The sequence below is a fragment of the Saimiri boliviensis genome, chromosome 3 (assembly GCF_048565385.1).
Source record: "Saimiri boliviensis isolate mSaiBol1 chromosome 3, mSaiBol1.pri, whole genome shotgun sequence".
NCBI classification, from domain to species: domain Eukaryota; kingdom Metazoa; phylum Chordata; class Mammalia; order Primates; family Cebidae; genus Saimiri; species Saimiri boliviensis.
Genome location: NC_133451.1, coordinates 38,430,619 through 38,457,497, shown reverse-complemented (window position 1 = coordinate 38,457,497; position 26,879 = coordinate 38,430,619). Strand labels below are relative to the sequence as shown.

General features: G+C 42.2%; 1 protein-coding gene across 3 annotated transcripts in view; it reads right to left on the bottom strand.

The window, feature by feature from the left end:
- The window catches only part of UBE2K (ubiquitin conjugating enzyme E2 K), a 74,827-nt gene that overhangs the window by 4,471 nt on the left and 43,477 nt on the right, over nucleotides 1-26,879 (bottom strand). For all 3 annotated transcript variants that reach the window (XM_003940989.3, XM_039468204.2, XM_074396026.1), the window contains 3 exons: nucleotides 21,253-21,335; nucleotides 3,937-4,036; nucleotides 759-887 (listed from right to left, as the gene is read on the bottom strand). In XM_003940989.3, coding sequence (XP_003941038.1) covers nucleotides 759-887; nucleotides 3,937-4,036; nucleotides 21,253-21,335 — 312 coding nt within the window. The remainder of the gene's footprint in view (nucleotides 1-758; nucleotides 888-3,936; nucleotides 4,037-21,252; nucleotides 21,336-26,879) is intronic.

The following is a 26,879-nucleotide window of genomic DNA, read 5'->3' as shown; positions in this document are numbered from 1 at the left end:
CTGTAAGTTGCTTTACACTTGTAGTGCATGAAAAGCTTCTAAAATCAATGACTGAACTCAGTAAAAAGAAAAAAAAAAACCCACTGATTTCGAAAACAGAAAATTTGTTTACTAAAACTAGATTTTCTCTTATTTTCCTTTTTTTTTTCTTTTGAGACAGAGTCTTGCTCTATCACCCAGGCTAGAGTGCAGTGGCATGTTCGTTGCTCACTGCAGCCTAGACCTCCTGGGCCCAAGGAATTCTCTCACCTCAGCCTTCAGAGTAGCTGGGATTGCAGGCACTCACTACCACGTCCAGCTGATTTTTGTAGAGATCGGTTCCACCATGTTGCCCAGGCTAGTAATTTCTATTTCTTTCTTTTCTTTCTTTTTTTTTTTTTTGAGATGGAGTTTCACTCTTGTTACCCAGGCTGGAGTGCAATGGCACGATCTCGGCTCACCGCAACCTCCGCCTCCTGGGTTCAGGCAATTCTCCTGCCTCAGCCTCCTGAGTAGCTGGGATTACATGCACGCGCCACCATGCCCAGCTAATTTTTTGTATTTTTAGTAGAGTCGGGGTTTCACCATGATGACCAGGATGGTCTCGATCTCTCGACCTCGTGATCCACCCACCTCGGCCTCCCAAAGTGCTGGGTTTACAGGCTTGAGCCACCGCGCCCGGCCTTCTCTTACTTTCTAAACCACTTTTGTCAGCCAAGAATTTGCAATAATTTAAAATCAATTAATAGATCAAAGTCAACATGCCCTTATGTACTTACCCTATCAAAGCCCATAGCACATAGGTTTTCTATTTTTTTGGTGTATTCTGGACTAGAAACTGGTGCTCCAGCATACACATGTGCCCAAAGTCGAGCTGTCTGTTTGAACATTTCGGGATTTTGTTTGTACTATATGGGGGGAAAAAAATTGATTGAGATGGCATTACAGTTATAATATTTAATATGGTATTTCAGCTTTAATTGCCTACAACTCTACTTTTGCAAATAAAACAAATCTACATTTAAAATGTGATTCACTCTGCATTACAGACAAGCTATGTCACTTGAGAAAAGACCGCTTAACCTGAAGCTTTGACTCACAATTTGTGTTGACAATAATAAAGACAAATAAAATTAATCTACTTTGATCTCCAAATTCTACAAATATAACTAGCAAAAAACTAGTATTAGGTGAAGTGAGGTATTAGAGATGTTCTGTACAGCAGCAAATCTTATACAACTAAACACAGAATTACTAGCTTATAAAAATATGTAAAAATGTGGACATTAGAATAATTTTTTACAATGTGACTAGCTTTTGTATTAAAAACAGCTCAGGCTAGAATATAACTAGATTCTTCTGCTTTCTTACAGTTGCATTAATGTACAGAGATTTATGGAAACCCCACATGGAAAGTCCTAACATATTAAGTATCTTGAGATGATTATAAACTCACAATAGAGTACTTTTATTAAAAGACTTCCCATATGCATTGAAAGAGGTAAATTTATCAAATACTTTGGAAACACCGTTACTTAGTAAAGCAAAGTATAAATTACTATTCAATTCACTTTACTATTTCTTTTGAAAGCACTTTATATATTTAAATATATTACATATTAAAATGATAAATCTTGTTTATACCACTGCTTCATAACAAGGAAATAAGTTAAATTGCTGAACTACTTTAGGAGCTAAGAAACCCTCAGTCCAACCTCAACTTCTAAGGCTTACAGCACAACAGGAAAGCAAAGCTGGAACTGAAGCCATGATTTTTTTTTTTTTTTTTTTTTTTTTTTGAGACGGAGTTTCGCTCTTGTTACCCAGGCTGGAGTGCAATGGCGCGATCTCGGCTCACCGTAACCTCCGCCTCCTGGGTTCAGGTAATTCTCCTGCCTCAGCCTCCTGAGTAGCTGGGATTACAGGCACGCGCCACCATGCCCAGCTAATTTTTTGTATTTTTAGTAGAGACGGGGTTTCACCATGTTGACCAGGTTGGTCTCGATCTCTCGACCTTGTGATCCACCCGCCTCGGCCTCCCAAAGTGCTGGGATTACAGGCTTGAGCCACCGCGCCCGGCTGAAGCCATGATTTTAACAACCAAATATGAATAAATAGCACATACATAAAACATGGAAAACCCTAAGCGGGAAGCACTCTGAGGCAAATAACAGAACATATTTACAAGGATATATATATAAAGCAAGGAGTAAACAGATCTTGAAGGGAAAAGAAGAAAGGTAATATATAAATTAAAATCTTACAGGTTAAATAAGTTTGCCAAGAGAAAGTTTCCTCAGGCAGAGGAAATATGGCAGAGACTGGATACAATATATAAAAATAAATGCAATGCTTAAAAAAGCCTGAGTTTGAAGAAAACAATTCAGGAAATAAAGCTAGGTCTGCAGAGAGTTCGGATCTGCAAGCTAAAGAATTTGGACTCGAGTAGGTGATAGTAGAGCTACAAACAAGTTTTTGTTAATGAAGTAAAGTCAGATTTGCACTTTATAAAGCTACCTGATAGCAATGTAGAAGACAGAGAAAGGAAGAAAGAGGTTGAGAAAGGGAGATCTATCAGAGCAGTTGAAATGAAACAATTTTTTTAAAGTGACATATGGTAATCAGAGTAATTATGTAAATATAGTAACAGAGCGATACAGGGAATGGTTATCAGGAGAAATGGAGACACAGAAAAACGCCAAAGGCTGTGACTTGGTGGTTAACTATATGAATGTTCCTTTGATGTCTCAGTTTAACACCATCGTTCTATGAACCTATCATTCTATGATACCATCACCAATTTAGTTAAATACCAGGCTTTCATCCTTAGCATAAAGGGCAAGCCTAAACATTTTATCAATGTACAGGTGGTAACATCAGTATGGATATGATCATCCAAGTGTGAGTGTGTACAGAAAATTAAGGTAACAAGGTCAGAACTGAGGAACTACATTTAAAAAAGAAGAAGAAGAAAAATAATTGTGGGAACGAACAAAGAACAGCTATAAAGTTAGGAAGAAAAGAGGGTAATATCTTAGAAGAAAAACTTTCTAAGTTAAATAAATTAAAAAAACAAAAGGATGTTCATTATATTCCAATGGCTTAGAATAGGTATCGACAAACTTTTTTTTTTGGAGACAGGGTTTCATTCTGTCACTCTGGCTGGAGTACAATGGCGCATGATCTCAGCTTGCCGCAACCTCTGCCTCCCAGGTTCAAGTGATTCTCCCACCTCAGCCTCCCACATAGCTGGAACTACAGGTGTGTGCCACCACACCGGGCTAATTTTTGTGTTTTTAGTAGAGACAGGGTTTCACCATGTTGGCCAGACTGGTCTGCAACTCCTGACCTCAAGTGATCTGCCTACCTCAGGTTCCCAGAGTGCTGGGATTACAGGCATGAGCCACCACACCTGGCTGACAAACTGTTTCTTAAAGGGTCAGATACTAATAACTTCAGTCCAGTCTCTGTTGTAACTATTAAACTCAGCCACTGTAGCTGGAAAGCGAAATGAAAAATATTTATTCCATTCAACAATTACGAGGTCATCGGCAACTCTGCCATGCCACATCTGTGCCAAGACAGGAGGTCATTACCATTACTCCCAGTGAGGGATCGTCAATGAATGGAAGGATAAATAGAAGGATACACACATGAACATTAATCATAGAATCTACATGGTAGGAATATGAATGTTCACTGTGTAATTCTTTTGACTTTATGTGTTTAAAAATATTAATGTCAGGAAAATAGCATCTATACATTCAATTAAACTCGGATATTAACATTCTTTTAATTAAGTTTTCACTACTACATCTGACAAAATAATCCTACCACAAGGAAGAAAACCATTTCAAAATTTAGTTTCAAGAGAGTATGCTCATGAGTTAACGTTGCAAAACCACTAAAATGGTTACAGACTCACTTAACAAAATCTTTCAAAAGCAGCCATCTTACCTGATTTGCTACTACAGCATCCTGTGGATCATCTGGTTCTGCAGCTGCCAATAGTGCTTGCAATGACAATAGTACCGTGCGGAGAGTCATTGCAGCTGCCCTAAAATCCAAAATATAAAAATACCCCAATTAAGAAAGCTCTGCAGACAAAAGCATTTTCTTAATAAAAAACCAGTAGAGCTAAAAGTCACTTTGATCTTTATCTCAATTATATAGTCAAATCATAGAAATTTATAATTATGTATCTGCCAATTATATTTTTTCTTCCTTAACAATTTGCTATTTCCTTTTTTTAAAGACAGGGTCTCGCTTTGTCACTCAGGCTGCAGTGGAGTGACACCATCTTGTCTCCCTGCAAACTCCACCTCCAGGGCTCATGCAATTCTCCTGCCTTAGCCTGCAGAGTAGCTGGGACTGGAGGCACACACTGCCATACTCAGCTATTTTTTTTTTTTGGTAAAGACAGGGTTTTGCTATGTTGCCTAGGCTGGTGTCAAACTTCTCAGGTGATCCACCCACCTTGGCCTCCCAAAGTTCAGGGATTACAGGTTTGAGCCACTTACACTAGGCCGGCTTTTCTATTTCTTAAGACAACTCAAATAATCTCATCCTGAACTGTCTTACTGTTCTTTCTTATTGTTGCCAAGATCCTTCTTGTTAATTGTATCCACTAATTTTCTATCTATTTCTCTAAACATAAAGTTAAAGTGATAAAAAAAATTAGTGCTAATAGCCTGTGAGACTTTCTTTCAATGGCACTGTAAAAACAAATACTATGAAGCAAATATTTTTCAAGAAAACAAGAAATTATTCCACAACATTCTGAAATAGGGCAGGTTTTTCTGCTTAAACTACATCACTTAATTTATGCTTCTAAATGTATTTATAAAGAAAATATCTTCATAAAGCTAATATTTATCTAAAATATATTATCTACCTATCTAGCAAGAATTCTTGTTTCCCTGGCTGGGCACAGTGGCTCACGTCTATGTAATCCCAGCACTTTGGGAGGCCGAGGCGAGCACATCATCTGAGGTCAGGAGTTCAAAACCAGTCTGGCCAACATGGTGAAACCCCAGCTACTTGGGAGGTTGAGGCAGGAGAATTGCTTGACCCCAGGAGGAAGAGGCTGCAGTAAGCCAAGATTGTACCACTGCACTCTACCCTAGGCGGCAGAGCGAGAGTCCATCTCAAAAAAAAAAAAAAGTTTCACTAGTTAATAGAGATATGTATAAATATAATGTGGACATATTAAAAATACTGCAGAACGTGAAGAGAATGCCCATTTTTGCCATGCAAATTAGTTATTTTTTTTTTTTTCTTTTTTTGACACAGGGTCTCACACTGCTTAGGCTAAAGTGCAGTGGCACAATCATGGCTTACTGCAGCCTTGACCTCTTTGGCTCAGGTGATTGTCATACCTCAGCCTTCTGAGTAGCGGGAACTACAGGTGCATGCCACCACGCCCAGCTAATTAAAAACAATTTTTTTTTTTTTTTTTTTTTTTTTTTTTTTGTAGAGACAGGGTTTCACCATGTTGCCCAGGCTGGTCTCCAACTCCTGAGCTCAATCAATACTCCCACCTCAGCCCCTGAAAGTGCTGGGATCATAGGTGTGAGCCACCACAACTGGTTGATTACTCTAAATCATCCTTTTTTAACTTGGTTCCTGATTTGAACCACAGAATAGAGAAAATTAGTGATTGTTTTATCACTTTTCCCAAGTTTGGTGCATAAATTGTACTTCCCTAGATGCCTATAATAAAAGTTAATTTAGACTGGGTGCAGTGGCTCATGCCTGAAATCCCAGCACTTTGGAAAGTCAAGGAGGGCAGATCACTTGAGGCCAGGAGTTTGAGACCAGCCTGGGCAACATGGTGAAACCCTGTCTCTGCTAAAAATATAAAAATTAGCCAGATGTGGTGGCACATGCCTGTAATCCCAGTTACTTGAGGGGCCTGAGGCAGGAATCGCTTGAACCTGGGATGTGAACACCAGATGGCGCCACTGCACTCTACCTGGGGGACCGAGCCAGACTCTTGTCATCCACACCTCCACCCCGAGAGCCAACAAGTTATTACCAACAACCAACAATGAACGTCTTAAGGCAATGAGCTCACAGTGTTGTTCATAGAACCAGCAGCAGCAGCATCCCTTGGGAACTTCTTTTTTTTTTTTTTTTGTTTGAGATAGAGTTGCACTCTGTCCCCCCGGCTGGAGTACAGGGGTGCAATCTCAGCTCACTGCAACCTCTGCCTCCAGGTTCAAGCAATTCTCCTGCCTCAGCCTCCCAGATGACTGGGATTACAGGTGCATGCTACCAGGCTCAGCTGAATTTTGTATTTTTTTTAGTAGAGACAGGGTTGTACCATGTTGGTCAGGCTGGTCTCGAACTCCTGAGCTCAGGTGATCCTCCTGCCTCCGTCTCCAAAGTGCTGGGATTACAGGTGTGAGCCACCCTGCTGGCCTGTCTTACTATTCTCACAATAACAAAGGAAAATGCTTTCTCTAATTTCGTTTTTTTTTTTTTTTTTTGAGACGGAGTTTCGCTCGTTACCCAGGCTGGAGTGCAATGGCGCGATCTCGGCTCACCGCAACCTCCGCCTCCCGGGTTCAGGCAATTCTCCTGCCTCAGCCTCCTGAGTAGCTGGGATTACAGGCACGTGCCACCATGCCCAGCTAATTTTTTGTATTTTTAGTAGAGACGGGGTTTCACCATGTTGACCAGGATGGTCTCGATCTCTTGACCTCGTGATCCACCCGCCTCGGCCTCCCAAAGTGCTGGGATTACAGGTTTGAGCCACCGCGCCCGGCCGTTTCTCTAATTTCATTTGATAATTTGGGTAATTTCAAAGAGAACATTTAAAGGCACATACACATCAAAAGCCACCTAAGGCCGGGCGCGGTGGCTCAAGCCTGTAATCCCAGCACTTTGGGAGGCCGAGGTGGGTGGATCATAAGGTTGAGAGATCGAGACCATCCTGGTCAACATGGTGAAACCCCGTCTCTACTAAAAATACAAAAAATTAGCTGGGCATGGTGGCGTGTGCCTGTAATCCCAGCTACTCAGGAGGCTGAGGCAGGAGAATTGCCAGAACCTAGGAGGCGGAGGTTGCGGTGAGCCGAGATCGCGCCATTGCACTCCAGCCTGGGTAACAAGAGCGAAACTCCGTCTCAAAAAAAAAAAAAAAAAAAAAGCCACCTAGATGTTCTCAGCACAAAGGTGACCTAAACCACCAAAAATAATATAAAGATCAAAAAGGCAACATATAAACAATGAAATATACAACACTTAAGGGTGCTACTTAATTTTCCAATGGACTTTCTGAACAACCTAATTTTTAAATCCATAGTGTCACTTGAAACAAGATCTTACATAATTTGTAATAAAATTATTTATTTTAAAGGAAATTTACCTGAATAGCAAAGTTTCCACTCAAAGAAAGTATTTAATACTAAGGCAATTATTAAACTCACAATACTTATTTTAATTTGAAATAAAACATAAAGGCATGTAAAATAAAAGCATCTTAATCTTATAAATCTTGCAATTCCCTCATACTATCACATAGTATTACATGCCTATCCCATAGGTAGTTTTACATATATCTCAACAAAGTAATAACCACTTTTCTTAAAAACTAATTCTCGTTTTTTTTCTTTTTCCTCGAGTATGGAAGTATAATCTCTCAAATTAATGAAGTTGGACCCTCACCTTATTATATCCTATGTAACAGTTAACTCAAGGCTGGGTTTGGTGGCTTATGCCTGTAATCCCAGCACTTTGGGAGGCTGAGGTGGGTGGATCATCTCAGGTCAGGAGTTTAAGACTAGCCTGACCAACATGGAGAACCCAATCTCTATTAAAAATACAAAAAATGAAGGCTGGGCGTGGTGGCTCAAGCCTGGATTCCCAGCACTTTGGGAGGCTGAGGCGGGTGGATCACGAGGTCAAGAGATCGAGACCATCCTGGTCAACATGGTGAAACCCCGTCTCTACTAAAAATACAAAAAATTAGCTGGGCATGGTGGCGCGTGCCTGTAATCCCAGCTACTTAGGAGGCTGAGGCAGGAGAATTGCCTGAACCCAGGAGGCGGAGGTTGCGGTGAGCTGAGATCGTGTCATTGCACTCCAGCCTGGGTAACAAGAGCGAAAGCGAAACTCCGTCCCAAAAAAAAAAAAAAATACAAAAAATGAGCTGGGCATGGTGGTGCATGCTTGCAATCGCAGCTACTGGGTGGGTGGGGGAGGGCGCTGAGGCAGGAGAATCACTTGAACCTGGGAAGCAGAGGTTGTGGTGAGCTGAGATTGCACCATTGTACTCCAGCCTGGGCAATAAGAGCAAAACTCCGTCTCAAAAAAACAAAACCTCAAAATGGATCAAAGACCTAAACGTTACGAGCCAGAAAGCAAAAACACGGAGAAAACTTGAGGACACTGAATTTGGCAATTAAATTATTCCTTGGATATGACATTGAGAGCACAGGAAACCAAATAAAAAATAAGGGAAAATGTATGACAACTTTATCAAAGTTAAAAATTCCTAGCCAGGTGCGATGGGACTCATGCCTGTAATCCCTGCACACTTCGGGAGGCTGAAGTAGATCACCTGAGGTCAGCAGTTCAAGACCAACCTGGCCAACATGGTGAAACACCACCTCTTCTAAAAACACAAAATTAGCCAGGTGTGTTGGTACATGTTTGTAATCCCAGCTACTTGGGAGGCTGAGGCAAGAGAACTGCTCGAATCCGGAAGGCAGAGGCTGTAGTAAGCCAAGATCACGCCACTGCACTATCCAGCCTGGGCAAGAGAGCAAGACACAATCAATCAATACTACTGTGAAGCTGGTGTGGTGGCACACACCTGTAGTCCCACCTACCTGGGAGGCTGAGGTGGGACGATCACTTGAGGCCAAGAGTGAGAGGATAGCTTGGGGGAACATAGCAAGACCCCACTACTTGAAACAAAAAACCTTCTGTGTTGCAAAGGACACAATCAATGCAGTGAAAATACAACTCACAGAATAGAAGAAAATATCTGCAAATCATTTATCTGGTGAGGGCTTACTATTCACAGAATATAAAGAACTCCTACAACTCAATAACAACAACAAAAAACCTGGCTAAAAAATCAACAAGGGACATGAACAAACACTTCTCCAAAGAAGATATATAAAGCGCCGGGCGCGGTGGCTCAAGCCTGTAATCCCAGCACTTTGGGAGGCCGAGGCGGGTGGATCACGAGGTCAAGAGATCGAGACCATCCTGGTCAACATGGTGAAATCCCGTCTCTACTAAAAGTGCAAAAAATTAGCTGGGCATGGTGGCACGTGCCTGTAATCCCAGCTACTCGGGAGGCTGAGGCAGGAGAATTGCCTGAGCCCAGGAGGCGGAGGTTGCAGTGAGCCGAGATCGCGCCATTGCACTCCAGCCTGGGTAACAAGGGCGAAACTCCGTCTCAAAAAAAAAAAAAAAAAAAAAAAGAAAAAAAAAGAAGATATATAAAGTGTCAATAAACACATGAAAAGATGCTCAATACCACTAATCATTAGGAAAATGCAAATCGAAAACACAATGAGCTATCACTTCATATCCATTAGGATGGCTACTATTAAAAAAATAGTTAATTGTTAACTAGGTTGTGGAGAAATGGAACTCTTGTGCACTGTTTGTGGGAATGTAAAACAGTGAAAACTCTTATCAAAAACAGTGTGGCAGTCCTTCAAAACAAAACAAAACAAAACAAAACAAAAAAAAACACAAAACACCCAACACAGAGTTACTATATAATCCAGTGATTCCACTTATGGCTATACACCCAAAAGAACTGAAAGTAGGAATCGAAGTAGGTATTCATATATGCATATTTATAACAATATTATTCACAATAGTCAAAAGGTAGAAGCAACTTAAGTTTCCATGGATGGATGAATATATCAACAAAATGTTTGGCACACGCGCGTGTGTGTAGTGAATTATTTTTACCTTAAAAAGGAAATTTTGACACGTGCTACCGCATGCCAGACATGTTTCAGAATAATACAGACATTATTCTAAGTGAAATAAGCCAGAAACAAAAGAACAACTATTGTATAGAAAGTAGAATGGTGACTGCTAAGGGCTGGGGCAGGGGGAGGCGAAAGGTAGGGGATGGGATTGTGAAGTTGTTTTTTTTTTTTTTTTTGAGACGGAGTTTCACTCTTGTTACCCAGGCTGGAGTGCAATGACGCGATCTCGGCTCACCGCAACCTCCGCCTCCTGGATTCAGGCAATTCTCCTGCCTCAGGCTCCTGAGTAGCTGGGATTACAGGCACATGCCACCATGCCCAGCTAATTTTTTGTATTGTTAGTAGAGACGAGGTTTCACCATGTTGACCAGGATGGTCTCGATCTCTTGACCTTGTGATCCACCCGCCTCGGCCTCCCAAAGTGCTGGGATTACAGGCTTGAGCCACCGCGCCCAGCGTGAAGTTGTTTAATCTGTATAGTTTCAGTTCTGCCAGAGAAAAAGACTTCTGGAGACAAGACGCACAATAATTTAACCATTCTTTTTTTTTTTTTTTTTTTAATTTTCTTTTGTTGCTCTGTTTGCTTAAATTTAACCATTGTTAACACTACTCAACTGTGTACTTAAAAACAATTAACATGGCATTTTTTTTTTTTTTAAAGACAGAGTCTCACCCTGTTGCCCAGGCCAGAGTGCACTGGTGTAATCAGGGTTCACTGCAGCCTCAACTCCTGATCCTAAGCAGGAGCACCAATTCATTAATGTATTTATTTATTTTATTTTATTTATTTATTTTTAAGGCTAGTCAAGTGAAGCAGTGGGAGTGGAGAAGGAACAAAGAAATCTGTAACTGGTTGTTATCAATTAGTTGTAAACACCACTGCACTCGGACCAGCCTACTTATTTATTTTTGAGAGAAAGTCTCCCTCTGTCACCAGGGTGGAATGGTGTGATCTTGGCTCCTAAAGCCTCCTTCTCCTAGGTTCAAGGGATTCTGCCTCAGCCTCCCAAGTAGCTAGGATTACAGGTATGAGCCACCCAGCCTGCAAATTTTTGTATTTTTAGTAAAGACAGGGTTTCACCATGTTAGCTAGGCTGGTCTTGAACTACCGACCTCAGGTGGTCTGCCCCGCTTGCCTCCCGAAGTGCTGGAATTACTGGTGTGAGCCACCACGCTCAGTTTACTTACTTATTTGAGACAGACTCTCCCTCTGTCGCCCAGGTTGGAGTGCAGTGGCGTGTCGAAATGTTGGCTCACTGCAACGTCTGCCTCCCCGGTTCAAGCAATTCTCCTGTCTCAGCTTCCTTAGTACCTGGGACTACAGTCACATGCTACTATGTCTGGTTAATTTTTTTGTGTATTTTTAGTAGAGATGGGATTTCACCATGTTGGTCAGGCTGGTCTGGAACCTCTGACACTTCAGGTGATCCACCTGCCTCCAGCCAAAGTGCTGGGATTACAGGTGTGAGCCACCATGCCTGGCTCTACTTATTTATTTTTGAGACAGCGTCTCACTGTCACTTAGACTGGACTACAGTGGTGTGATCACAGGTCACTGCAGCCTCACCCTCTCGAGTAGCAGAGACTACAGACTCATGCCACCATACCTGGCTAATTTTTGTACTTTTTTTGGAGAGACGGAGTTTCACCATGTTGCCCAGGCTGGTCTTGAACTTCTGGGTTCAAACAATCCACTTGCTCTGACCTCCCAAAGTGTTGGGATTATAGGTGTGAGCCACCATGCCTGGACAGCAAATTTTATGCTCTTGTCGTCCAGGCCGGAATGCAATGGCACAATTTCGGCTCACTGCAACCTCTGCCTCCTGGGTTCAAATGATTCCCCTGACTCAGCCTCCAAAGTAGGTGGGATTACAGGAGTCTGCCACCATACCTGGCTAATTTTTGTAGTTTTAGTAGAGATGGGCTTTCACCATGTTGGCCAGGGTGGTCTCGAACTCCTGACCTGGTGATCCACCTGCCCTGGCCTCCCAAAGTGCTGGGATTACAGGTGTAAGCCATGGCGTCTGGTCCAAATTTTAAAAAATTTAAATAGTAAGCTCTTATCTTAAAGATTAAAAAAATCCTTATTATAAATTCTATTTCCTCTATTTGCACTGTCTTCCTACTATAAAGACACAATTTACTATAGACCTAAAGATTACCATTTCAAGAATCAGAAACCTGAATGAAGGGGACATTAAAGAAAAATAATCAGACTGGCACAGTGGCTCACGCCTGTAATCCCAGCACTTTGGGAGGCCAAGGTAGGTGGATCATGAGGTCAAGAGATCAAGACCATCCTGGCCAATATGGTGAAACCCCATCTCTAATAAAAATACAAAAATTAGCTGGGTGTGGTGGTGTGCGCCTGTAGTCCCAGCTATTCAGGAGGCTGAGGCAGGAGAATCGCTTGAACCCAGGAGGCAGAGCTGCAGTGAGCTGAGATCTCGCCACTGCACTCCAGCCTAGCACCTGGCGACAGAGCAAGACTCTGCCTCAAACAAACAAACAACAAAAAAAACCCCAAAAATTAGTCAGGCGTAGTGGTTGGCACCTGTAATCACAGCTACAAAGGAAGCTGAGGCAGGAGAATCACTTGAACCTGATAGGCAGAGGTTGCAGTGAGCTGAGATCACGCCACTACTTTCCAGCCTGGGTGACAGAGCAAGACTCTCAACAATGACAACAAAAACGAAAAAGCTGAGTGCAGTGGCTCATGCCTGTAATCCTAACACTTACGGAAACCAACACGGGAGGACTGCCTGAGCGCAAGAGCTCAACACCAGCATGGGCAACATGGCGATATCCATGTGTATAAAAATAATTTTACAAAATTAGCCAGGCATGGTGGTGTGCACCTGTGACAGGCTAAGGTGGGAAGAATGCTTGGCCGTGGAAGGTCAAGGCTGCAGTGAGCCATGATTGTGTCACTGCACTCCAGCCTGGGCAACAGAGTAAAACTGTATCTGGCAGGTGCAAAAAAAAAAAAAAAAAAATCTAGAGCTATAAATTTATATTCAATTCTAAACAATGTAAAAGAGAAAAGGTTGTCATTTTTCTGTATGATTGAAATTTTCACAGAATGTGTGAACAAGGCTTACTGCAGCCCTGACTTTCAAAGGTTAAGTGATTTTCTTGTTAGACTACAGGCACGCACCACCACGCCCAGCTAATAAAAAAATTTTTTGTCTAGCCAGGGTCTTGTCATGCTGCCAGTGCTTGTCTCAAATCCTCCCACCTTGGCCTCCCAAAAAATGCTAGGATTACTGGTTTGAGTCATTGTGCACAACTAGTTTTAATAATTAATTGCAAGAAAATTAGTTCAACACGTCAGGCATGATGGCTCATGCACTTTGGGAAGCCGAAGTGGGTGGACTACTTGAGTCCTGGAGTTCAAGACCAGCCAGGCAATGAGGTGAAACTGTCTCTACAAAAAATTAGCCAGGTGTGGTAGCATGTGCCTGTAGCTATAGCTACTTGGGAGGCTGAGGTGGGAAATCACTTGAGCCTAGAAGGTGGAGGCTGTGGTGAGCCACAGCACTCTAGTTGGGTGGCAGAGTGAGATTCTGTCTCAAAAATAAATAAATAAACATACACACACAAAAAGAAAATTAATACCAAAACAAAACGTATTGATATAGTTTGGATATTTGTCCACTCCAAATCTCATGCTGAAATGTAATCCTCAGTGCTAGAGGCGTGGCCTGGGGAGAGGTGTCTGGATCACTGGGGCAGATCCCTCATGAATGGCTTAGTGCCATCCCATCAGTGATGGATGAGTTTCTGTGACAGCTAATTGTTTAAAAGTGTTTTAAGGCTGGTGTGATGGCTCACTCCTGTAACCCCAGCACTCTGAGAAGCCAAGGCGGGTGGATCACTTGAGCTCAAGAATTCCAGACCAACCTGGTCAACATGGCAAAAGCCCATCTCTACTAAAAACACAAATATTAGCTGGGTGTGGTGGCATACGCCTATAATCCCAGCTACTCAGGAGGCTGAGGCATAGGGAAACAAGAAGTGTGTACAGTTGGAAGGTGGAGGTTACCGTGAGCTGAGATTGCGCTACCACACTTCAGCTTGGGCAACAGAGGAAGAAGACTCAGTTAAAAAAAAAAAAAAGTGTTTTCAAAGTGTGTGTCAACTTCCTTGCTCCCCTGTTGCTTCCACTCTGCTCTCACCATGTGAAACAGCCTCCCCTTTCACCTTCCACTGTGATCATAAGCTCCCTGAGGTCTCACCAGAAATTGAGCGATGTTGGCACCATGCTTCCCATACAGGCTGCAGAACGATAAGCCAAATGAACCTCTTTTCTTTATAAACTATTCAGTTTCAGGTATTCCTTTATGGCAATGCAAAAACAGCCCACCATACTTATTTTTCTAACCCTGAATACTATAGGCCAGGCATGGGGGCTCATGCCTGTAATCTCAGCACTTCAGGAGGCCAAGGTGGAAGGATCACTTGAGACCAGGCGTTTGAGACCAGCTTGGGCAACATAGCAAGATCCTATCTCTACAAAATAAATGAATAAATAAGTATTCATTTTTTACTGAGATGGAGTCTCACTCTGTCACCCATGCTGTAGTGCAGTGGCCCAATCTCGGCTCACTGCAACGTCTGCCACCCAGGTTCAAGTGATTCACATGCCTCAACCTCCCAAGTAGCTGGCACTACAGGTGCGCATCACCACACCCAGCTAATTCTTTTGTATTTTTAGTAGACTGAGGGTTTTACCATGTTGGCCAGGCTGTTCTCGAACTCCTGACCTCAGGTGATCCACCCGCCTCAGCCTCCCAAAGTGCTGGGATTACAGGCATGAGCCATTGCATCCAGCCTAAAACTTTAAAAAAATAAATGAATACTACATAAACTGTATATTTGGCTGGACACTCACGCCTGTAATCCCAGCACTCTGGGAGGCCGACGTGGGTGGATCATGAGGTCAAGGGATCGAGACCATTCTGGTCAACATAATGAAATGCTGTCTCTACTAAAAATACAAAAATCAGCTGGGCGTGGTGGCACGTGCCTGTTACCCCAGCTACTTGGGAGGCTGATGCAGAATTGCTTGGACCCAGGAAGCGGAGGTTGCAGTGGGCTGAGATCGCACCACCACACCCCAGCCTGGCAAGAGTGAGATCTCAAAAGAAAAAAACAAAGAAACTGTATCTTTAATGATATAAAGAAATGTGTGCAATTTTGGACTGCTCTACATTAACTTTAAAATCTAAATTTAGTAATATGAAAAAGTATACAACTGACAACATTCTTTTATTCCATTTCTTCTATTTACAAAGTAGTAATCAAATCCATATTGTATTAAAATCTTTAGGATCAGTATACACATGAGCTTAAATTTACTATAGCAAATCCTAACAGGCAAGCAGGATTACGAAATTTCAAAATGTGTTCATCTTTTTTTTTTTTTTTTTGAGACGGAGTTTCGCCCTTGTTACCCAGGCTGGAGTGCAATGGTGCGATCTCGGCTCACCGCAACCTCCGCCTCCTGGGCTCAGGCAATTCTCCTGCCTCAGCCTCCTGAGTAGCTGGGATTACAGGCACATGCCACCATGCCCAGCTAATTTTTTGCGCTTTTAGTAGAGACGGGGTTTCACCATGTTGACCAGGATGGTCTCGATCTCTCGACCTCGTGATCCACCCGCCTCGGCCTCCCAAAGTGCTGGGATTACAGGCTTGAGCCACCGCGCCCGGCGCTGCCTGTCTCACTATTAATGAGCAAAAGAGGTTTTTTTGTTTTGTTTTGTTTTTGTTTTTTTGAGATAAGAGTCTTGCTCTGTCGACAGGGCCAGGCTGGAGTGCAGTGGCACAATCTCGGCTCACTGCAATCTCTGCCTCCTAGGTTCAAGCAATTCTATTGCCTCAGCCTCCCTAGTAGCTAGGACTACAGGTACGCACCACCAGGCCCAGCTAATTTTTGTATTTTTTAGTAGAGATGGGGTTTCACCATGTTGGCCAGGATGGTCTCGAGTTCTTGACCTTGTGATCCGCCCGCCTCAGCCTCCCAAAGTGCTGGGATTACAGGTGTGAGCCACTGCGCCTGGCCGAGCAAAGGAGTTTTGACTTGCTCTGTTTCCAACCTTTTCTGGTTCACGCCTCCTTAGGCAATCTGGTGGTCCTCTGTTCCTAAGAGGCCACCATACTCATGCCCAACTTAGTGTGGACACCTGACTGGCAAAGCACACTACAGCCCAAACTTGCTGGGCTTAAGCACTCCTCTTGCCTCAGCTTCCTGAGTAGCTGGGACTCCAGGTGCACACCAATGCAGCCAGCTGCTACAATTTTTTTGTTAAAGTATAAGCGAAGTTAAGATACTGTGCAGCTGGATAAATTTTTACATATTTATATAACCATGTAACCACCGACTGGATCAAAATATAGTATTTTTAAGCATTATAATGCCTCACTTTTGTTCCTCCCACTCGAAACTCCTGCCCACCCTCACCACTATCATATTTTTTTATCACCATAAATTCTGGTTCATCTTGAATTTCACAAAAATGGAATTACACAGTATGTATTCTTTTGTATCTAGCTTTTGCCACTCAACATGTCTGAGTCTCATCCATGTTGAACATGTCACTGACATTGAGCATACCAATGATATGCTCTTTTTTACTGTTAGGTAGTGCTCCAATGTGTGATCGCAGTATATCAATTTTCTTGTTGATAAGACGTCTAAGTTATTTCCCATTTTGGGCTACTAATAAATCTGCCATAAATATTCTTTTATAATGTCTTTTAAAAAATGGGCATAGGGCCAGGCATGGTGGCTCACGCCTGTAATCTCAAGACTTTGGGAGGCCAAGGCCAGTGGATCACAAGGTCAAGAGATCGAGACCATCCTGGCGAATATGGTGAAACCTTGTCTCTACTAAAAATATAAAAATTAGCTGGGCATAGTGGTGCGCGCCTGTAGTCCCAGCTACTTAGGAGGCTAAGGCAAGAGAATCACCTGAACCTAGGAGGCAGAGGTTGCAGTGAGCCAAGACTGCACCACTGCATTTCAGCCTGGCAACAAAGCAAGAGTCCGCCTCAAAAATAAATAAATAAATAAAGTGGGCATAGGTACTAACTTCTTTTAGAAATTTTAGAAATTAATACCTAGGAATGAAGTTGATAGGCCACAATGAAGGTGTATGTTTAGCTTTGGTAGATATTACTGGCTTTAAGTGGTTAAACCACATTCTTATCAGCAATGCATGAATGGTATCTAATTGTGATTTTAATTTGCATTTCCCTGATAAATAATGATGCTGAGCATACCTTATTGACCAAGTAGATATTCTGTGCCTGTTTGTGTCTTTTAGAAGGGCAGCATCACTGAGTAAAATTTTTATGTGTTGTCATTTTCTTCCCCAGGTAAGTAGACACCCTTAGTCATAGTAAGTGTTAGTGAAAAAACATTAGAAAATAGTTTCCACGTAGCCTAAGGTGTGGAATTAAGAAATAAACCATATTAAAATAAGTTGTTAAATATTAATGAAAGTAAATCACCACCCTTACATGCATTAATAAAAGACCAAGATTAACCAATTATTTTCTAGTATGCCTGCCAAAAATTATTTAATATTTATGTAATTAATTTTTCCTATGATTAACATCCTTTATTTTTCTCTATTGGATTCCAGTTCTGAAACCTAAACATTCACATTTAAATATGGATATGCACTAAATGTCAATTATACCTCAGTAAAGCTCAGAGAAGGGAGTAATGACTTCATGAATATCTAGTCTCAACTATTTTACCTGCTATGTCTTTGCTATCTTTTAATATTTCAATTGTACAGATATAAAACACAATTATTCACCTGCCTTAGGAAAAGGGAATAGTTGATATAAAAAATGTTTTGTTCCTGCACAGCATATTAGGAGAAAATGTTTTGGTATAAAAATTCAACTTCTCTCCCTATATACACACAACATAATCTTTCAACTAGCTCTATAGGAAGATAATTGCAAGTAATAGTACTGTTGGCTTAACTTTTGGCAAAAAGAGAAGTCAGTGGGAAGTTTTCAACTGCAAGCTTTGTTTTTAAGGTTGTCATTCTGGGTGCTGAGAATAGCCTGAGTAGGGAAAAGCCAGAAGCAGGGAGGCAGACTAATGCAATTATCCAGGCTAGAGGTAATGTGTTTGAAAAAGCATACTAGTAAAGCTCCAGTTAAAATTTTGAAAGTTTTGCCGATAGATCCACAGACAGGGCATGGGGTACTAGAGAAAGAAACACCAGGGATCATGATGTGATCCCCATTTGCTCATTGGCCTGAGCAAATGCAAGGATGTATTGCTAATAACTTAGTTGGGGAAGACTACAGAAACAGTCTTCAGGTTAGGAGACTATCAGTTCAGTTTTTCATATGTTCGATATGTTCATTATATATACAAGTAAAGATGATAATCAGGCAGCAGGATAGGAGTCTCAAGTTCAGGGAAGATAATTTGCGAGTTTGCAGTATGTAAAGGTGAAGTTATGAAATCAGGTGAGCTTGATTATGAGTGCGGCTAGAAAATGAGTGCGGCTAGAAAGAAGCAGAAATCCAAGACTTATCCCTGAGGCATTCTAATACACAAAGATCCAGGAGATATGAGAGGAACTGGTTAAGGAGTCTGGGAGTGAGCACAGGAAAGGGAGAATAGGAAGACTAAGTCGCAGAAGCCAAATGAAAAAAGTACACTGTCTCTAATACTGCAAATATATACTCATATCACTGAATCTTAGAGCTTTCAGGGGCCTTGGGGATAAAGTAATGGATTATTTTATTTTCTATTTCTCTTTCTCTTTTTTTGCTACTTCTTGAGAGCCTCTACTTACAGGAACCTAATGGATTAAAAACACTGACACTTAAGTTCAATAAATTGGCAAAAGTCACAAATCAAAAAAGAGTAACAGAGAAGATAAAAAGTAAATCTATTCTACACTGGTTTTTTTACTTTTCTTTTTTTTCTTACAGGCAAGAATCTCACTCCTGGGTCCAAGCAATTCTCCTACCTCAGCCTCCCGAGTAGCTGGGACTACAGGCGCATGCCACCATGCCTGGCTAATTTTTTGTATTTTTAGTAAAGACAGGGTTTCACTGTATTAGCCAGGATGATCACGATCTGACCTTTAGATCCACCATGCCCAGCCTATTTCACGTTGTTTTATGTTTGAAAGTCTTGATCGATGTGGAATATAGATTACATGGGAATACAGATCAAGAAACTAGATCCCAAGAGATGATCTACTGAGGGACAGGATTTACTCTGATGTCCTACTGGAATAGAAAAAGAAAACAAAACCTGCATCTCCAATCTGTTCATCCAGTTACTAAGTAAATCAAATTGGCCATACACTAAATGCTGTCATTCCTATTTCATTTTCTTTCAGTTACCATTTTTTCCCCCTTTCTTAACAAATCAAACACATAGCTTAGGATGGGTGTGGTGGCTCACTCCTATAATTCCAGCACTTTGGGGGGCCGAGGCAGGAGGATCACCTGAGGTCAGGAGTTTGAGGCCAGCCTGGCCAACATGATGAAATCCCATCTCTACTAAAAGTACAAAAGTAGCTGGGCATGGTGGCATGTGTTTGTAATCCTAGCTACTCAGGAGGCTAAGGCAGGAGAATCACTTGAACCCGGGCAGCAGAGGTTGCAGTGAGCTAAGATTGTGCCACTGCACTCCAGCCTAGGCAACAAGAGTGAAACTCTGTCTAAAAAACAAAAACGAAAACCAAAACCAAAAAAAAAAAAAAACAAAAAAACCATAGCTTGAAAATTCTAGTACCAACAATAATATATAATCTTTATAAGTTAGATAGCCAGGCTGGGCCCATTAAACACAGTTTTGGCTCCAAGTCTTCCTAACAATTGCTGTTTATTTTGTTCTGTTATACCTTCTCTTGCAAAAGAAAATCAAAAGAAACGGTCATAGTAACACACTCAACTAATTTTTTTCTAATTTTATGGTTTTCTCCCACTCCAATTACTTTTTATACCTTTGGTCTTAGTTTTTCTATCTATAAAATCAAGTGCTAAATAATTAACTATCATCTTTTTTTTTTTTTTTGAGACATAGAGTTTTGCTCTTGTTACCCAGGCTGGAGTGCAATGGCGCGATCTCGGCTCACCTCAACCTCCGCCTCCTGGGTTCAGGCAATTCTCCTGCCTCAGCCTCCTGAGTAGCTGGGATTACAGGCACGCGCCACCATGCCCAGCTAATGTTTTGTATTTTTAGTAGAGACGGGGTTTCACCATGTTGACCGGGTTGGTCTCAATCTCTTGACCTTGTGATCCACCCGCCTCGGCCTCCCAAAGTGCTGGGATTATACAGGCTTGAGCCACCGCGCCCGGCCGATTAACTATCATCTTTAGCATCATTAGATTATACAAGTTTCTAGCCTGGGCAACTAGAACCCTGTCTCTACAAACAATACAGAAATTAGCCAGGCATGGTGGTGTGCACCTGTATTCCCAGCTACTTGGGAAGCTGAGGTGGTAGGACTGCTTGGACTTAAGACAAGGCTGCAGTGAGCTATGACTGTACCACTGCACTCCAGCCTGGGCAACAGGGCAAGACCCTGTCTCAACAAAAACAACAAAAAGCAAAGCTCTATTCTAACAGAATTATAGAAAACAACTTATTAAATCCTCTCAGCTCTATGAAGTGGGTGTCAACCCATTTTGCAGATGAGGTCAATAAGCCACACAGACTTTAGGCAATTTGCTCATGACCATGCAGCTTGGTAAATTGGAGAGCAAAGATGTGAACCTGATGGCTCCAGAGTAGGAACTCTTAAAATGCTTAAATGCTGTGCAAAGCAAATAAGACAAACCAAATGAAAGCACAATACTGCTATCTAAATGAAGACATCACCTACAAAGGTGGTCCTTATTGGAATTCATGAACCAAAAACCTTAACCGTGCTCAATTAACACAACTTACAGCAATTCTGCAGCTTACATTCCATCTGAGGGGGAGATGGCTACTTCAGTACTTTTTACTTTTTTAGTCTTTCACAAGTATCTTCTTAAGATAGCAAACAATCAAATTTACCAAAATAACAAATGAAATCCAAGACTTTTCAAAATTTAAAGCTAGCATCTAACATTATCTAACAAGTCTCTATTTAAATATGGATTGTGATCTCAATTATATTGTATTTACAATTACGTACTTAAGAGACTTCATAAAGTTACTGCCCAAACAAGATGAAGTATAATATATGTTTTGAGGCAATTACACATTTACCACTCTTATAGTCTTGGTATTCATATGAGAAGGAGAGAAGGTGAATTCAAAATCTCTTACCATTGATCTTTCAGGATATCCAAACAAATAGCCCCTGTGACGGAACTAATATTAGGATGCCATATTTTAGTGATAAACCGGACCTAGAATATAAAGCACACTTGAGTTTTTAAGTAACAGAAATAAAACAGTTTAAGTAGAACTACAAGAAAATGAAATCTTCAATCTAAAAAAAGAAAGGTCCCTGTATCTATTAAGTCATTTTGCCTAGGTGTAAGAAGGGGTATAGAAGACAAAGGATTCAGTAAGCTGAATGTTGTCATTAACATATATTGTTTTTAAACTCTTTAATAAATGTTCCACCTTTAATCAAACTCAACAATTACTAGGAGCTTACATTTTACCTAGCATAATGGTAGATGATATGAGAATACAACAGAGACTAAAATCCATTTTGGTAAACAAAGTAGTACACAAAATAAAATAGTAAATGGCACTTTTCTTCATGTGAGGCAGGGTGCAAAATAGGTTTGAGGAAAAAAAGCAAGTAAAATCAGTGAATGGAAGCACAAATAATAAGTGGCTGTGCTTCTCTTAATCTTTCTGTAGAATTTTTTCTCAAATTCTTTTTATTGGAGGGCCTATTATGATGTAACAGGCACTGAGAAGACTCTCTAAGGCTTAGAGTTTAAGAAATCTACCCAAAATCAAATAGGTAGTTAAACAGAGACTAATGTAAACTCCCACAATATGTTTCCAGATTCTGAGTCTAATCATCTCATTATTTGTCTCAGTATGTAAGAATAATAAACCAACAAGTGAAAATGCTAAAACATGAGGATCGCTTGAATCTGAAAGGTTGAGGTTGCAGCAAGCTGTGATTGTGCCATGGTACTACAGCCTGAGCAAGAGAGCGTGACCAAATTAAAAAAAAGATAACTCTTTAATACATGCTCCTAAGCTATTTATGGAAAGAAGCTAAGAGTTTCCACTTCTCTCATCTCTGTCACTTCTTGATTTTTCTATACTCTGCTTCTTCCTTGTATCCTGCTCACTCACTAACTCTCATTCAATCTAAAAAAGCACTTTAATTCACCAATGACTTTAAAATACAGAAAACCAATAGATACTTTCCATTCCTTCATTCTTGCTATGCTTGATTCTTTTTAGTCTTAATAATTTTACTACTTTCAATGATACCTAATTCTCTCCAACCACCTTCCTATTAAAGGAGACATCATTTGTCACCTAGGTTACTACAGTCTCCTGACTTTATTGCATACCTGTCTGTTCCCTCCAATTGTTTTCCACACCAAAATTAAAGAGAGCCCTTTAAAACAAATCTGATTTGGGCCGGGCGCGGTGGCTCAAGCCTGTAATCCCAGCAGTTTGGGAGGCCAAGGCGGGTGGATCACGAGGTTGAGAGATCGAGACCATCCTGGTCAACATGGTGAAACCCCATCTCTACTAAAAATACAAAAAAAAAAAAAAAAAAGTAGCTGGGCATGGTGGCACGTGCCTGTAATCCCAGCTACTTAGGAGGCTGAGGCAGGAGAATTGCCTGAGCCCAGGAGGTGGAGGTTGCAGTGAGCCGAGATCGCGTCATTGCACTCCAGCCTGGGTAACAAGAGCGAAACTCCGTCTCAAAAAAAAAAAACAAAACCAAATCTGATTTGCATCACTGTGCTGCTTAAGGACCATTAATGACCCTCTCGTTCCCTTCAGGTAAGCCCTCTCTCTCTCTCTTTTTTTTTTTGAGAAGGAGTCTTGCTCTGTCATCCAGGCTAGAGTCTAGAGTGAAATGGCGCAATCTCGGCTCACTGCAACCTCCATTTCCCAGGTTCAAGCAATTCTCCCTGACTCAGCCTCCCAAGTAGTTTAGATTTTAGGTGCCCACTACCACACGTGGCTAATCTTTGTATTTTTAGTAGAGATGGGGTTTTGCCATGTTGGCCAGGCTGGTCTCGAACTCCTGACCTCACATCATCCTCCCACCTCGGCCTCCCAAAGTGCTGGGATTACAAGCATGAGCCACTGCGGTAGGCCAAGCCCACAATCTTTAACCTGGCCCTAGACTACCCCTGAAATCTCAAGTTTTACCTCTATCCCATACTCCACTCTCCTGCTCAAAAAGTCATATTCAACTTTTCCCCTGCTCTGGGCCTTCATACATATTTGTTTTCTCAATAACATGCCTCTATGCCCTCTTCTCTCAATGAATTCCTAGTTATTCTTCAAGTTTGTTTCTATATCACTTATTCCTGATCTGTTTCACACAGCTGTAGTTTCCTTTGCTATAGTATTTTTTTTTTTTTTTTGAGACGGAGTTTCGCTCTTGTTACCCAGGCTGGAGTGCAATGGCGCGATCTTGGCTCACCACAACCTCCGCCTCCTGGGCTCAGGCAATTTTCCTGCCTCAGCCTCCTGAGTAGCTGGGATTACAGGCACGCACCACCATGCTCAGCTAATTTTTTGTATTATTAGTAGAGACGGGGTTTCACCATGTTGACCAGGATGGTCTCGATCTCTTGGCCTCGTGATCCACCTGCCTTGGCCTCCAAAAGTGCTGGGATTACAGGCTTGAGCCACCGCGCCCAGCACTTTTGCTATAGTATTAATTACACTTCTATGATTTCTGCCTTATTTGTCTGGTCTTCCCTAAAAGACACTGTATCCATCCTACTTAATAAAGTATCCCTAGTATATAAGTGACTCACACTGAAGGAATGTGCACTTAACATTATGGCAAACATGTTATTATAGGGTTATAATATCAAATACAATGCAAGTTAAGTAAGACAGTAATGTAGGGCTTATGAACAACACATTTCTCTCTCTCTCTCTAAGACGGGGTCTTACTCCTGTAGTCCAAGCTTGAGTGCAATGGTACAATCTTGGCTCACTGCAACCTCAGCCTCCCAGGTAGCTGTGACTACAGGCACACACCATCATATCCAGCTAAATTTTTAATTTCCAGCAGTGATGGGGTTTCATATTATCCAGGCTGGTCTTGAACTCCTGGGATCACAAGATCTGCCCGTCATTTCTCTCTCTCTCTAAGACGGGGTCTTACTCCTGTAGTCCAAGTTTGAGTGCAATGGTACAATCTTGGCTCACTGCAACCTCAGCCTCCCAGGTAGCTGTGACTACAGGCATACACCATCACATCCAGCTAATTTTTTAATTTCCAGCAGTGATGGGGTTTCATATTATCCAGGCTGGTCTTGAACTCCTGGGATCACAAGATCTGCCCGTCTTAGGCTCCCAAAGTACTAGGATTACAGGCGTGAGCCACTGAACCGGAATCAAACATTGTTTTACAACAGGTATAACCACAAATTACATGAGGAGGAGGAGGAGAAAAAGAATCATTTTGAATTTGCAGATGAGAATTTAATCTTCAAGGGCCGGATGTGGTGGCTCACACCTGTAATCTCAACACTTCAGGAGATCAAGGTGGGTGAAATCACTTAGGCCTAGGAGTTCAAAAGAAGCCTGGGCAACCCCCATGTCTACAAAATACGAAAAATTTAGCCAGACATGGTGGTGTATGCCTGTAGTCCCAGCTACTTGAAGGCTGAGGTGAGAGGATCACTTGAGCCCGGGGTGCAGAGGCTGCAGTGAGCTATGATCATGCCACTGCACTCCAGCCTGGGCAAGAGAGCAAGACCTTGTCTCAAAAACTAAACTGAAATAAAAATTTTGTAAAAAAGAATTTAATCTTCAAGATTATCTCCATGGCTGGGCACAGTGAATAAAGTCTATAATTCCAACAATCTGGGATGCCAAAGTGGGAAGACTGTTTGAGGCTATGAGTTTGAGACCAGCCTGGGCAACGTAATAAGACCCTGTCTCGCCGGGCACGGTGGCTCAAGCCTGTAATCCCAGCACTTTGGGAGGCCGAGGCGGGTGGATCACGAGGTCGAGAGATTGAGACCATCCTGGTCAACATGGTGAAACCCCATCTCTACCAAAAATACAAAAAATTAGCTGGGCATGGTGGCACGTGCCTGTAATCCTAGCTACTCAGGAGGCTGAGGCAGAAGAACTGCTTGAACCCAGGAGGCGGAGGTTGCGGTGAGCCAAGATCGCGCCATTGCACTCCAGCCTGGGTAACAAGAGCAAAACTCCGTCTCAAAAACAAAACAAAACAAAACAAAACAAAACAAAACAAAACAAAACAAAACAAAACAAAACAAAACAAAACAAAACAGACCCTGTCTTGCTGGGCGCGGTGGCTCAAGCCTGTAATGCCAGCACTTTGGGAGGCCGAGACAGGTGGATCACGAGGTCGAGAGATCGAGACCATCCTGGTCAACATGGTGAAACCCCATCTCTACTAAAAGGGCAAAAAATTAGCTGGGCATGGTGGCACGAGCCTGTAATCCCAGCTACTCAGGAGGCTGAGGCAGGAGAATTGCCTGAGCCCAGGAGGCGGAGGCTGCGGTGAGCCGAGATCGCGCCATTGCACTCCAGCCTGGGTAACAAGGGCGAAACTCCGTGTCAAAAAAAAAAAAAAGACCCTGTCTCTATTAAAAAATAATAATCATAGCCTGTAATCCCAGCACTTTGGAAGGCCGAGATGGGTGGATCACCTGAGGTTGGGAGTTCGAGACCAGCCTGACCAACACAGAGAAACCCTGTCTCTACTAAAAATACAAAATTAGCCAGGTGTGGTGGCATATGCCTGTAATCCCAGCTATTTGGGAGGCTGAGGCAGAAGAATCACTTGAACCCAGAAGGCGGAGGTTGCGCTGAGCTGAGATTGTACCATTGCATTCCAGCTGGGCAACAAGAGGGAAATTCCATCTAAATAATAACAATAATAACAATAGTAACAACAACAACAACAACAATAATAATAAAGTCTTTATTTTCACATACAAAACTAACACTAGCATTGTCTGGGAACTTCAGAACACTCACTAGCTTTGGGAAGCACTCAATGAATAAAAACAGAAATCTGAACACTGTAACAGTGGATACTAAATGTTCCCAGATAGAAACGAAGGAAATTATTCTTACTTGTCAATATTGGCATAGCATCAATGGTTCTTATCTCCTCCTACAAGATGCACTGTACATTTGATCACTTCCCCCCACCCGCCCTTTTTTTTTTTTGGGACGGAGTTTTGCTCGTTACCCAGGCTGGAGTGCAATGGCGCAATCTCGGCTCACCGCAACCTCCGCCTCCTGGGTTCAGGCAATTCTCCTGCCTCAGCCTCCTGAGTAGCTGGGATTACAGGCACATGCCACCATGCCGAGCTAATTTTTGTATTTTTAGTAGAGACGGGGTTTCACCATGTTGACCAGGATGGTCTTGATCTCTTGACCTCGTGATCCACCCGCCTCGGCCTCCCAAAGTACTGGGATTACAGGCTTGAGCCACCGTGCCCGGCCTTTCCCCCTTTTTTAAAGATGGGGTTTCACCATTTCACCATGATGGCCAGGCTGGTCTTGAACTCCTGACCTCAGGTGATCCACCCACCTCGGCCTCCCAAAGTGCTAGGATTACAGGCCTGAGCCACTGCGTCCGGCATTTGATTCACTTTTTTTTTTTTTTTTTTTTTTGAGATGGAGTTTCGCTCTTGTTACCCAGGCTGGAGTGCAATGGCGCGATCTCGGCTCACCGCAACCTCCGCCTCCTGGGTTCAGGCAATTCTCCTGCCTCAGCCTCCTGAGTAGCT